General features: G+C 40.8%; 1 protein-coding gene across 1 annotated transcript in view; it reads left to right on the top strand.

Annotated features, from left to right (window-relative positions):
* LOC145412848 (uncharacterized) overlaps positions 1-4,447 on the top strand; it is a 68,936-nt gene extending 64,489 nt beyond the window's left edge. Inside the window, exon 22 of the mRNA XM_080282648.1 lies at positions 4,160-4,447. Coding sequence (XP_080138774.1) covers positions 4,160-4,447 — 288 coding nt within the window. The remainder of the gene's footprint in view (positions 1-4,159) is intronic.
* Positions 4,448-15,368: the final 10,921 nt, after the last annotated feature.

Genomic DNA, 15,368 nt, shown 5'->3' with positions numbered 1-15,368 from the left:
TTTTTTTTTTTTTTTTTTTTTTTTCCCTTATCTACCCACTGCCTTATTGCTACTTTCCTGTCATATAATTATCTTCTCACCAAATGAAAACACTCCCTCCCTCCAAAATCTACTGGTGTCAGTGATTTTTGTTTTATTTTAATCTTGTTTTCACCAAAAGATTTTATTTTGTCGAGAACATCCATCGTACTGCTGGGGTTAAAAACAGTCTCCAGTACCTCCTTGAAAGCTACGACGCCTGTTTTACTTATGTTGCAGTTTGACGCTTTGATTCGGCTTAGGAGAGAGTCTTTATACTGAAGAGTGTCGGCAGTGTTAACTATGGGTGAAAAAAACTAAAATGAACCCTTACATTAGAAGGATGTCCTATATTTTTATCATTCCTAACGCCAGACGTTATATTCAGCTTAAGGAGGATATGCAGTAGTAAAGGGGTTAATTATGGCAAGAGGCTATTTAAGCCATCTAGTCCCTAAAGTCTTCCCTAAGCTAAGCAAAATCTTCTGGCGGCGTTGAGAATAAAGTAGAAAGGACGATATTAGATGGACAGAGTAAACTAGGCAGACTATCCTGTAATGCTGTTAACATCGGTAACAGTTTTCAAGCTTTCTTTTTTATATATATATTTTAGGAGTATATGGTAAGTGATCTACAGCATAATACAGCAAGCCATCGATTGTTTACATCGCTTCACGGCTGGCTTGAATAGGAAAACAGCTCCGCTTCGCTTTTGTTGCTCATATTTAAACAGATATTGTCGCCATGGGGTCTGTATCTCCCTTTATACGAGGGTAAAAATAGCTGAAATAAAATCTGTAGCGTTCATTTCTGTAAGATATGCCCCCAAAGCGCTCCACCTCCAACACGCACATCCATTTGTCTTTTTTTTTTCCTGATGACAAGCTCCCAGGACGCCGCGCTACACAAGTCCCCCCTAACTGTAGACTGTCTCGTTTTCTGTAGACTCTATTTAGATGGGGAGTTCGCGTATCCAAGTACCTCCCCAGAGCGTACTGAATGGTAAATAAAGAACCCAAATAAAATAAAAAGTTCCGTTACAGCATCAATATTGCATCTCGTTCGATAATATATGCTTTAACAATGATCGGATACATTGATTTATGTACGATATGGAGAAAAAGTAAATGCATAGAGGCGGTAATTCATGGGAATAAGGTGGCGTAGATGTCTCCTATTTCTTAAAGACTGTGACGTGCATAAGGCGTGCCCTGCCTGAAACAAACGAGCAACGCCTCTAGTAATCTGTTTGCATAATTACTTTAAAAACACAGTACAGTGATATAAAAATAGGTGTGCCAGTGAAAAGAGGGGTGATTGAAAAGCAGTAGGATGATTGATAGAAGTGTTTGCCATTCTTAGCGAGGCTGCATAACACTACCATTTCACCTTAGTATCTCACACTTGAGTATCCAAAAACAGTGGCCATAAGAGAAACCCCTCTGTACCTAATCCCCTAATACTCAGGCACACTCAGCAACACAAAACACATATGGAATGAAAACAATGAATCATTAAAGAAAAGAAACAGAAAATATCCACAGTAAATCTTTAAACATGAACTGGCAGCAGATATCTCTGTATATCCAACAAATTCTGCTCACACACACACACACACACACACACACACATTAAATAAAAATAACTAAAAAATAATCCTATACAGCGAATGAGAACAAAATATCAGTCATTATGAAAAAAAGCAGAAAATAAGGCATAAACTCGCGATAATGCAGTAAAAAAAAAAAAAAAAAAAAAAAAAAAACTCACGGTCATGCAGCTCACTAATTCGTCCCCACTCCTCTGCCCTTTGCATCCCATGGCATCTTAAGGCATTCCATAGCATAGGCGTATACCCAGGACCAGGCAGGTGGGTGAGCAGTATAGCAGGAAAAAGAAAGGGGAAAAGGAGAAGAACACTGGTAAAGAAAAACACAAGGAAAACACAGGAAACATTAGCAGAGGAGAACAAAACAATAAAGGGAAAAGATAAAAAACAAAAAAACAAAAAGAAACTAACGAAAAACAGAAAATCAAAGAAAAACCAAAGAAAACAAGAGAAACGAAAAGGATAATAGTGAAATACCATAAGGAAAATCACAAGAAAAGACATAAAAGTTCAGTGACGCATATATATAAAAGGGGAAAATCTCCAAAAGCCCCCAAAAGTAGAGAAACTAAAAGAAAAGGCAAAGAAAACCGGAAAAAACACAGGGGACAGGAAAAGAAAAGCCGACGAAACACAGGGAAATAAAAGAAAAAAAGAAAATCAAGGGGAAAAGCGAAAAAAGATGGTAAAATATAAGGAAAGACACAAGGAAATAAAACAAAAACCATAAGGAAACAAGAGGCCAAATATGTGAAAAAAAGTAAATAAAAACATACGGAATAAACACTATAAAAACGTAAAAAAAACACACACACACGCCAAAAAAAGCTGTCTGAACTGTGATCTGAATTCAAGGCGACTGGAAAGATCTCAAGCCTCAAGTTTGTGAAAGAATCGAGGGAGGAAAAGAATTAGGGGAGGCGAAGGAGGGGAGATGAAGAAGGAGGAGGAGGGTGGAGAGGAGAGGAGAAAGCAGGAGAAGAAGGGTCGGAGGAGGGGAAGTGAAGAAAGAGAAGGAAGGAAGGAAGGAGGGGAGGAGAAAGACGGGAAGATGAAGAAAGAGAGGAAAAGGAATGAGGGAATGCGGAGGGAAGGTGAAGAAAGAGAAGAAGGGAGAAGGAAGGAGGGAATAAGGAGGGGAGATGAAGAATGAGGGAAGAGGAAGAAGGGTCTGAGAAGGGGAGGGGAAGAAACGGTGCAAAGAAGGAGGGAGGAAGATAATCAAAGGAAACGAAGGAGGGGGAAGAAGAAGGGGTTGGGAAGAAGGGTAGAGAAAAGGAGTAAGAAGGAAAGGGATCAGGGGGTCTTGAAGATGCAGGGCACGAGAAAGGAAAAATGATGAGGAGAAAAGAGATGGAGAAAGAGTGATGGGAGGAGAGGTGCAGGGAGAGAGGTGAATGAAAGTTGCGGATGAGGAAAGTAGATGGAAGAATGGCTAAAGAAGAGAGATGAAAGTTGGAGACGGAGGGAAGTATAACAGAAATGAAAGGTAGAGAAACAATCCAAATCTTACTTTCCTCTTGACATTCCATCATATATCTAACATTTTCTTCTCCCTAAGAAATCCCTCTCTCTTTAAACTCTTATAAACACTTTTTAGACTAATTTGCTTCCTATCCAGGCCTAGAGGAATTCTCTCAGGGGCACTTAACGTTATTTGAAAGTCATGTTTATCTTAGCCAGACCAGTTTTTATATTCAGGTACGACCCTTCTCGACAGGTGCGATAATGAAGCTTGCACACTTTTTTGTCCCAGCCGACCTGTATGATCTTTTGGTTTAGACGTCTGGCAATTGATAGAAAAGTAGATAAACATAATCTTCCTCCTTCCTTGTGACAGTGATTCTGGCAGTAGATAGACAGAGGCATATTTTCTCCCTTTTCCTTCCACAGTAGTAGTGCAAGAATTATTGGATTCGACGCTTTGATAGTAAAATGAAATACAGGCCTCGTCACCTTTTCTTGTAATGGTGAGGCTTGTGCCCATTATTGTTCCAACCATCCTGACTGACTGAACACTGGCACTGGACATCTGGCGGATACAACAACGAATAAAAGCTACCTCTTCATTCCTTGTGATCATGTGACTTGTAGATTTTATATTTATTTAAGGGCAGTACATTGGTGAACAGACAAATGATTTCCTCTCTCTTCTTAAATAAACAGGCTTGTAAGTATCCTTATCGATGCAACAGCGAATGCACTCTGGAATTTTGGTATCGTGCAGTAGACAGACATATACATACACACTTCATCAGAGATTTTTTTTTTTCCCCGGCCCTGCTTAGATAAGCTTGGGCTCCTGGCAGAAGATAAGATAGCCGAACAGACTTTTCCTCGCCTCAGACACACTCTTCCTGCCGAGTAGGCGAGGGCGAGACCACGGAAGATGACAGTAGATAGAGTAGACAGACACTTTCTCTCCTCGAGCTCATTCTTTCTCGAGACAAGACGAGGGCGAGACCACGGAAATTAACAGTAGTAAGACGAATACATCTTTCATTTCCTCAAACACACTCCTTCTGTCGACAGGACGAGGGCAGGACTACAGATGAGGAGGGCAAGAAATCCGTGGCCTTCAAGGTGTTGGTGGAGACGAAGGAGATCGAGGCGGAGAATATGGGTCCGGCGCAGAAGGCAGCAGTAGCAAAGTCCAAAGCCATGAGCAAGTTAGAGGCCAACAAAAAGAAGCTGGACGAGGTGGAGGAGGAGGAGGAGGAAGAGGAAGAAGAAGAAGAGAAGGAAAAGGAAAAAGAGAAAGAAGAGGAAGAGGAAAAAGAGGAAATGAGCGATGATGACGACGGAAATGTTAAGCTATAGGGTGATGATGAAGCTAGTGTGCGAATGAGAATTTTTGATGATGATGTTTATGATGATGATGATGAAAGTCGGAGATGATGCGACTGTGTATGTGATGATGATGATGATGATGATGATGATAAACTGTAAGGTTAAAATCAAAAGAGTGTCTGTGAGATTTCATGATGATGAGGAGGGCGGAGATGATAATGACTATAATGTAAACTGTTAATATACACATTTCAAAGAGAAACGAAAATATAATAACGACTAAAATAGCAGGCTGTATAGGGTTAAGAGGAAGTCAGTGTGTGTATAGGTAGACTTAAGTTCAATACGATATTAAATGCAGAGACAAGAGGAAGATAATGGCGAAAAGGGAAATATGAAGGGTTAAGGTAATGCTAGTGTATGTAAGCACAGATATACTGTAAGAGTAATACGAAAATGGAAAGCAGTGACGGAGAAGATCACCACCAAAATGTTAAGCTGAAGGTCTAGTATGAAAATAATACTTACATTATATACAAATCTGAATACTTCATAATTATTCTCAGAGTCAACATTTGGGAGTGAAAAAGGGCAGTGCTGTTTGGAAGCGTTATTATTATTTTGTTTTTTACTTTATTGTCTGTGTACATTATTTAGGGATATTATTTGTGATAATCTTTGAGGTAAATGAGAGATGTAAATGCCATAATATCACAAGAAATAGCAAGGTCGAAGGAAGAGGTATTTGCACAAAGGAATTTATATTATGACAGATCTTTGCATCAGCACATCTCGTAAGGAAAGACTGTAGGGTTTCAAAAGCTGACAAAAAATGGAAGGAAAGTAAGCCAAAGACGAAATTAATACAAATGTAGAGGGTTAAGAAAACTGAAAAACAATACAGTGAATGAAAATGCGAACCAAAGCCGAAAATAGGAATGAAAAGTGCGGATTTTTACTTTATGCACGAATTTCAACTTTATATATTAGTAAAACAAGTCAATAAAGAATATATATATATATATATATATATATATATATATATATATATATATATATATATATATGAAAAAACACGATGTATATGTTATCAGTAAACTTTTAGGCAAATTTCCTCTCCTAACTGAATGACACGGGAACTCAATGAACTATCTTTGATATATCTACATATTCTTAAAATGCTTCAAAACTTGTCAATATCTCATTCATTTTTCACCAGTACTATGCATTTCAGTTTACAGGCTGCTAGTAAACACAGAGAACAAAGGAGTGAAAACAGACAACACACAATGACGCACAAAAAAAGAGAAACGAGGGAAATGGGAAAAAGAAGGAAAACGAGAGAGAAAAAAAAAAATCAAAAGTAAATACTGAAATTGGCAAAAATTTTTGTAAAGTAAGACTAAAGTTTGAAAAACAACGAGAGAGAGAGAGAGAGAGAGAGAGAGAGAGAGAGAGGGCAGTGCACCGGAAGATGACAATACAGCCCCTTTGCCCTACCTGTGACTCTTCCCCCCACCCCCTTCAATTCTCTCCACCCCCTACCTCCAAACCCTCCATCGCACCTCCCACCCTCTCTTTCCATCCCCTCCAACAAACCTCCTCTCTCCTCCCAACCCCTCCACCTTACCTCCAAACCCACTCCCTTCCCTCCCCTCTTCATCCCTCCTACCGTCACCCCCATTTAGCCCCCACCCATTGTACCTCCTCTTCCCCTTCCTCCAACCCCAGCATTGTGCCCTTCAAAACTCCTCCCCCTTCCATAAAAACCCCTCCTTTATACCTTCTGTGTCTCCCTCCCTCCACTCTCCATGGTATTTCCCCCGCTTCCCTCTCAACCCCTCATCATACCTCCTTTCTCCACCCTTTCCTCATTCCCTTCATTTTTTTTTTTTAATGCTAGGAAGAAGAAAACAAAGGCCGGAGGCCTGCAAATTGTTCCCTCCAAGAAAAAAGCAAAAACAAGATAACAGGGAGACTAATTCAAGATCCCTCCATCCCAATCCCTCCATCGCACCTCCCCTATCCTCCAAATCCTTCCATCATGCCTCCTCTTCTCCCCTTCCAGCCCCCAATCATTTCTCCTCTCCCCCTCCCTTCCAATCCCTCCCGTTCCCCTCCAACTCCTTCACCGTACCCCCCAAACCCCTCCAGGCCCGGATACTGTTAATAAAACTCATAATGGCCTCCTCGCCTTAGTTAGTCTCTTGTTTATAGTCTACCTGCATCCGGTTCGAAGGGGGAGGGGAAGAGGGAAGGAGGTGATTGGGTGGGAGAGGAAGATCATTGCTTATTCGTCCAATTTTGTAGGGTATGAAAGTTTGTAGTCTGTTTGTTCCTTGTAGTCTTACAAAAAAAATTGAATATGAAAAAGTCTGGGCCTATTGGTTATCTAGTTGCCATGCAACGTTTCTTATAATAAAACGTTTGAATTTTTCTCTTACACTCTTCCAGAGAGTTTTTCATGAGTTTACATCTTTTTGATGTAGGGGCATTTCTCAGAAACCTCGTTTAATTGTCCCTCCCAATGGTTTTTTGGACGGGAGGTGTTTCACTGCCGTAGACTTTTGCCAGGCCCCATATTTCGGGCCTGATCGTTCTGCATCTATCTAGTACTGTTCTTTTGTACTAGGTCTTTTCATCAAATGATCCTGCAGCCTAACCCAGGGGTCTTACACTCATGATAGAGAAAGAAAAGATTGGATGATGGTTGGATGGATAAATGAAAGTGAAAAAGGATTATTTTTGTCTTTCTTTGCGAGCACTTTTTATATACAGTATACCCTTTTTGCACTTTTCTCAATGGGGGAATGAGGGGGTGAAGAAGTAAGACTGCTGCATTTACAGCTTTTTGCATTTTTCCCCTATTATTTACTGGGAAAAAAGAAGAGCATTCTTTGTCAAGCATTGTAAATAATTTAATTTTAAAAAGTTTTGTTTGTATTTCCAACAATATCTGTAAACTATTTACATATTCTCAAAGTATACTTTTAACAATTTACATAGGTAAAAGTGTTTAGGTGAAAATGTTTCTCCTCAGTTATCCGATCTACTACAAGGCGTGCTTTTATGTATATAGTTAGGGAAAACGTAGACTTAAGTATATTGACTAAGTTTTAATTGGTTGGCATTTCCCAAATATTAATACACCTGTATTTGAAATGAATCCGTGTAACAAACAGTATGCACCTGATTAAGTTGATATAAAACTATTTTGTACAATAAGGTCTTTACTATCCTTTTCTAAATACTATTTTACTGTCATAATAAGTATTTGTATTTAGAGTATATTTAGTAATAGTTTTTGTTAGAATTTGCAGCTGAAATGGACCTATGAGTTTATATCTATCTATCTATCTATATAGATCTATTATTGTTTTTTATTTCTCTTGGAGGGAAAAATTTGCGGGCTCCTGGCCTCTGGTTCCTTCTTCCTTGCATATGTACATACATACATACATATATATATATATATAAATACATACATATATATATATATATATATATATATATATATATATATATATATATATATATATATATAGTATAAACTTTATCTCGGACAGTCAAAAGAGAAGGTGAAATATAACACGCATGATACGACATAACCATAAATAGCAATATAAATATTTTGGTGTGAGTGATATGATCTTTTCCTGCGGGGGTGTGGAGCGTGGCAGGCGCCTTCCCGTGCGGCAGTCATGGCACACGGGCACGAAAATTGTTTAATTGTTGTCATGAGTGAAGTTTCCGAGGGACGGGTGGAGCACGTGGCATGGGTGACGTGCCTGGCTCAGTCGGCGGCGTGGGCCCCTCACGAGCCTCAAGGGGGGAGCGCCATGGCGGCGGGGGTGACGTGTGAGGTGCTGCCATCTGGCGCTGCACCGCCACAACCACCCACCCACTGCCTGAAAAGTAGTTTTGATTCATAAGTTAGCCAGGGCTGCCAACCTCGCCAGGAGGACCCACCCTGCCACGAATGTCGACGCAAAACTTTCCTCTTGTAACTTGAGATCTTCGGACGAAGTTTTCTGGAAAATCTTCTCGGCATCTCTTCCTTGTTTCATTAACCTGACTGTAGGCCGTAAGCCAAAGAGTTAGGCCTGACCTTTGCAGTAAGGTTAGGTTGACTGCGAGGAACGCATGCGATGGATCAGAAACTGAGTAGAAGGTTGGGGTAAATATCGATCGGTGGTGAGGTGGCCATATGCCGTTCGCTCACGCAGGCCAGAAGGCGAGCGGGTGGGTTGCTTGGGACCTCCCGCGGTGGGGAGGACAAGCCTCTTCCTGGGATAATATGCTTGCAAACACCACAATGCACCATAGGCCTCCACAGCCAAGCACCACCCGCCAACCGTGGAGACGCAGCGCAGGCCAAGAAGGCGGGAAGAGTCTGGGAGGGCATCTTTGCGGTCATGTGGGGGGTTGCATGGAGGGGTGGTAGATTTGTGCATGCAGGGATTGACCCAGTGCATGCCGGCAAGCACACCGTTGCATGCGCAGGCAGTAGCGCCGCTGCTTCGGGGGTTTTGCGATCAATGTAGTGCCTGGCTTATCTATCACATTTACGGTGGCTCAAACTTGAAAGACTTGTTGTGTGCCTGGCCGTGCTGTCTTGGAGGAGGTGGGCTGCGAGGACTACCGCCATGCACTCCGAGGTAGGTAGCGGCGGCGTCATGCAGTGGCGGGGTGGCAGCATCGCCCGCCTCGCACCGCCACTATTAACTAACCTACTTTATTGAATGTCATGCATGGTCCTCTCCCTGCATGACCTGCCCCCTCTGACCCCTGGCCTTTCAGTGCATGACGCCCCCTGTACCCACGAGCGACACTGGGTATATGTAGTCATAATCCGAAATATACCCACGATCATGAGCTAATTATGAGCGGACTGCATGACGCTGTCGGACGGGTGCTTGACGCTTACCTCCGTCCCGCTTCATCTCTGTACCTTATTTACCTTTTATGATAATGAGATGATAATTAGGTGCATGACATCATTAAATAATTTATTTTGCATTTTATATTTTTACATAACTATGCTAATTACTTCACAATTATATCAATGTATATTAATTATAAGGTAATTATGGACATAATTAATTAATAATAATATTTACAGCAAGTGTGTTGTTAGTATTTTCCTCCCACATAATTATTATTATTATTATTATTATTATTATTATTATTATTACATCAGTTATTATTACCACTCATCACAAACATAATAAGTACTCTTGCCCATGATGTCGAATACTCTTCTCTTCTACCAGTGATCGATTTTCTTATCGATAATACATGTGTATAATTTTGCATAATTTTGCAAATTACACAATAAGCATTGCACACAATATTTCTTTTGCACCACATCTTTACTTAATTTAGCCTGGACATTTCCATTGTATTTATCGTTGTATTTATAATAATTTTTTTTTATCATAATGAAAATTGTTAGTGCAATGAAACATGCAGCCCAATATTATACTTAAAGCAATTGTTCCGTAGTTATTCTGTATGCTGTGCATACAAGCACATATCATGAAAACAATAATCCTTACTTTACTTTATTCCTAATAACACTGACTAGGTGGAGGAGGTCATTACTGAGTAGGAACAAAAATATCTGGAAATGTTACAGAAGCCAGCCCTCACAGGATGCTACGTCAGGCAATACATAGATAAAGAGCATAGTTGGGTGATATAAGAGAGGCTGATTAATCAGTATACTGAGGTTAGTTCAGCTAGATGAGTCAAGTAAGCAGTCACTTGAGTTTTATCATTCAGCCCTTCATGACTGCATAGAGATTCTCACCTGAATAAAATCGTCTGACACTAGCGAAACTAAATCTGAAGACCAACGAAAACAGTGAACATGGATACTCTCAGCTGAATAAAATCGTCTGTGGATAGCCATTAGGGTCAAGTCAGCTTAGTCAGTTTAGGTGAAGTTAGTTGATATCAGCCCTTTCAACATCATGACATTTTACTATAATTTATGGTACGTCCAAACGATTTAATTCAACTTAGATATTTCGAGTTGGAGAGAATTAGCCTAGTTGCAGCCTTCACCAAACAATTCACAACAAGGATCCTTCGATCAGAATAAAACTGTTCAGCGCTAGCTAAAATACAGTTTTAAAGATGGGCAGATAGCTGTTAAAAAGAGGAAAAAAAGTTGAGTCACGAAAGCATCATTATGATGACATCTTTTTATACTTTATTCAAGGTACCTGCTTACGATTTTACTCATCTTTGGAAAGACTTTTCTTTCTAAGCAGGGGTTACAGGTAATCTTCATTTACCCCTTCACTACGAGGGTTTCTCCTCAGCTGAATAAAATAGCATACCATTAACAATAGCAATGAATAAATAAAAATAAAAACGTCCTCAGATAGAAGGGGTTTGAATGAAAAATTTTTAGGTAAAAAATATTGACCAAAATTTATCACTTCAGTACGAGGAGTTTTTTTTTTTTTGTATCACCTCAGGAGAGATTTTTCGAACAATAAGGTTAGATATATGCCGCATTAACCCCTTCATTGCGAGGTCTTGCTTAAGTTGAATAGAAATTGTCTGGAGATGGCATGAATAAACACTTAAAAGACGCCATCGTGCTGAAGGGGTCAAGTGGTCATACTTAATCACCTTCAGGTTTACAGGTCGGTCTCAGCACAGTTAACCAGCCAGTCAATCAGTTAGTCAGCCAGTCATTTCGTATTAAGTCAGTCAGTCAGTTTTCAGTTAGCAATAAATCAGTCTTTTGGTAGTCAGCCACTCAGTAATATTACTATGAAGTCACTCAGTTACTCAGCCATCATTAAGCGACTCAAACAACATTAAGTCAATCAGTAGTCAGTCAGGATTGTCAGTCAATTAGTTACTCAGTCAATCAGTATTAAGTTAGTCAGCCAATTAGCTAGTCAGTCAATTTCTTAGCTAGTACCTATTATTTCAGTTTTGTTAGACAATCAATGGTTAGTCAGTCTAAGTAAGTCAGTTAATAAAGTAAGTGAATCTGTTCTTAGTTCTTTTAAGTCAGCTAGAAACCAACCAGTCTTTTCTTTAAGTCAGTCATTCATTCTATTTCAAGTCGTTTTAAAACAGTACTGAGTGAGTCATTCCGTCAATATGTTTTAAGTTTTTTTGAGTACGTGAGTAGTCACTCAGCATGCTGATTTTAGGCCAGTCTGAAGTCTTTCAGTTCTAAGCCCACCACAGCATTTATATTCTAGTCAATTCACTCATTAACACCTTGACTACGAGTCGTCTTCCCTGAGGCGAGAAAAATCATTTAGGAGTATCAAAAACAGATAATAAAAAATCATACTGAAGAAGTTAAAGGATAGTGTTTTCATCTCCTTCATTATAGGATTTCCGGTAATTTGAATAAAATCGTGTGATCGTAGAAGAATAAAAGACTTCATTGTACTGAAAGGGTTCAGTTAGTTATTTTTAACTAAGACAATCAATCAGTCTGTCAAGTCAGTACAACAGTGTGTTAGTCTAAAGCCAGTCATTCGTAACCATTAAAGCCAGTCAGTCAGTCTCACACCAGTCATATAATAATGGAAATTTACCTAACCACTCAGTATGCAAGTATCCAGCCGGTGACTCAGCAGTCAAGTTCTAGTTTGTAAAAAATAAGCTAGGTAAGAAGTATTTATCCAGTCAGACATTCAGTCACTCTTAAGCAAATAGCTCACCCTCAGTCAAGAAAATCATACTTTAGCTAGTTAATTAGCTAGGTATTTTGAATCATCCAGGCATCTACTCTTACAGTATATTAGTCTGTAATGTCATAGTCAGCCTAACTGCATGAAGTTAGACATGCAAGTCAATCACTCATTCCAGTACGTCACTTTCAATCCAGTCTGTCATTTAAGCCAGTCAGTCATACCCTCTAAGTCAGTAACTCTCATGCCAGTCAGTCAAACCAAATAGATCTTCATTCTGTCCAGTCAGTAAAACAGTCCGTCAGTCGAACACTCACAGTCTAGTCACACTCCCAAGCCAATCAGACAGCCAGTCAGTCCCGGTTAAATAGTCATTCGCCCTTTCTCAGTCCAGTCAGTTAGGCACATTCAGCCCAGTCTCTCACAATCCGCTCAGTCAGTAACTAGCCAGTCAGCTAATGAGACACTCTGTCAGTCATTCATTTTTTGTCCAGTCAGTTAGTCATCCTCAGTCAAGTCAGTCACTCACTGCAGTCAGTCATTCACCCACAGGTATTTGGTACAGTAAGTTAGTCTCCTTTAGTTCAGTCAGTCAGTCATATCCAGTCAGCTAAGCACTCGCCATTCAGTGGGCCGGTGAGCCAGTCAGGGCGGTGAGCCTATCTTGACACGTGAGCGACACCTTGCGCTGACCTGACCTGACCTGACCCTGGAAGAGGCGAGGTTGGCTCAATTGAATCGTTCTTGGATGCAGAGGGCCTGTCGAAGCCTCTGGGTCCCCGGCTCTGATACCATCTGCTGCACCTGACTCAGCCACACTACACTAACTCACCTTTACCCAGTGACTCACCTTACATCACACCACACCATACCATACCACACCACAACACCTGATTGATCCCTACCACTTACCAAACCACAAAACCATACTGTACTAAACTACTTAACTACATGCACTGCCTCGCCCTACACCATATCACATCACACCATATGACTTGACTCACCCATACTGATTAACTTACACACTACTGTATCTGACATGACCCACATAATACCTACACCACCTGATTCACATACCCTCAGCTCACCCACACCATGCTATACAACTTCTATTCCCCACATCACACCACAACACACCACCGGAACTCGCCCACACCACACCACACCAGCTGACTCCTCTCTGCCCGCTCTCAGGCCACACTGATACCATCTGCCGCACCTAACTCACCCACACCACACCACACCACGCCACGGCTCAAACTCACACTGCCTTACTCATTCACTCACACCCCATTATCTGACTCACTCACAGCCCACTACCTGATATCTTACACAATCTGACTCACCCGCATCAAACCATCTGATTCATTCACACCAAACCAACTGACTTACCCAAGCCACACCATCTGATTCACCCATATCATCTGACGGGCCCACACTACCTGACTCACTTATACCATCTGACTCATCCACACAACTTGATTCACTCACACAGTCTGACTCGCCCACACCACCTAACTCATTCACACCATCTGACTCACTTACATCACATGACACCCACAACACATGTGTCACACCACCTGACTCAGCCATACCACCTGCCTCAGCCATTCCACCTGACTCAGTCATGCCACCTGTCTCACCCAACCTCACACCATCTGACTTACATCACATAACCCGCACTACCCGATTCACCCTCACCTCACATCTGACTCACGTACACCACCTGACTCACCTACACCACCTGATTCACCCACACCACCTGATTCACACACACCACCTGACTCACCCACACCACCTGACTCAACCACACAGCCTGTCTTCCTTGTAAACTCTGTTTATATCTATTATTCTAAATACTAAGCATTCTTGATAATATACCCCAACTGACGCTGTCTAACAGCAAGATGATATAGACGGTTTACATACATACATACAGACAGACATACTTACAGACAGATGGGCAGATAGATAGATAGATACATAGATAGACACAGACAGACAGACAGACAGACAGACAGAGAGACATATAGATTGACAGATAGATAGACAGACAGATAGACAGAGGATAGATAGACAGATAGATAGAAATATATAGATGTATAAACAGACATGCAGATAAAGAGATGTAGACAGATAGCGAATAAATAGACAGACACTTCTTTTCCTAAATAGTGCATGGAGCTAAATTCGTAAAAAAAATCACGTACTACTGAAATTAATATAAAGATGAAAACTATATATATAAAAAAAGAAAGCCCTTCACCCGATGCAAAAACACATTTCATATCCAAAGTGAACGCATTTTAATTTTCGTACAGCCGTGACTATGAATACACCGAGTACGAACAGAGTGCAGTCAATTAATTACAAAACACGGGCTTCATGCAGACTCTCAAAAACTGTGAAAGAAAAAGAAAAAAAATCGGGTTCAGAAGTAAAGAGGGATTAAACATCGACGCTTTTGTGACTCCCTCATGGCCGAATAAGAATCGTCTAACGTTTGGTGGTATAAAATGCTAGAATTGTCCAGATCATTAGAGGGTTCATGGTACTTGTATTAACGCTTGGGCTCCTGTGACTCACTCAGTTGAACAAAATCGTCTGGAGCTGTTCTGACCACAAGAGGGTTAATGATACCAGTTGCAACCCTCTTAGCCTCATGTGATTCATTCTCTCTCTCTCTCTCTTTCTCTCTCTCTCTCTCTCTCTCTCTCTCTCTCTCTCTCTCTCTCTCTCTCTCATCTGAATAAAATCGTCTGGCATTAGCTAGAATAGAACACTAGAGTTGTCCCTACCATGAGAGTGTTGACACCGAGGCTAAAAGGACGAGTGCTTATCTCGGATTCCCCATTTTTGTGACAACTTAGAAACACAAGTTTAATAACGTTGGTATGCAAATGAGGTAACTTACCCAGCCTTGCCACGCCCCCACACAGGGTTGCCCACACTCTGAACAGGGAAAAAACGGGGCTCAAAATATTTTTCATTTCCGAGCGCACGGACAAAACGCTACAAGGTTGATGAAATGAAACTGGATTTTAGTTGTTTGCTGTACGGGAAAAAATACGCAAGCGTTTATTTACCGCGAGTATCTCAACGGAGTGAGCAGGATGTGGAGAGTAATAATTACTTTTGGTGGAATTCACAACAAAGTTAGATCACCATTGGACACAAACAACGTGGGGCGGGAAAAATATATGAGCAAAGGATATCTGTTTTCCAAGTCGTATCAGTTACCATATAACCATGACCAGAAGCAGAGTCACATATATACA

This window comes from Coenobita brevimanus, chromosome 94 (genome assembly GCF_032717465.1).
Source record: "Coenobita brevimanus isolate Jiangsu-jjx chromosome 94, ASM3271746v2, whole genome shotgun sequence".
NCBI classification, from domain to species: Eukaryota; Metazoa; Arthropoda; class Malacostraca; order Decapoda; family Coenobitidae; genus Coenobita; species Coenobita brevimanus.
This window is presented reverse-complemented; position numbering and strand designations above follow the sequence as displayed.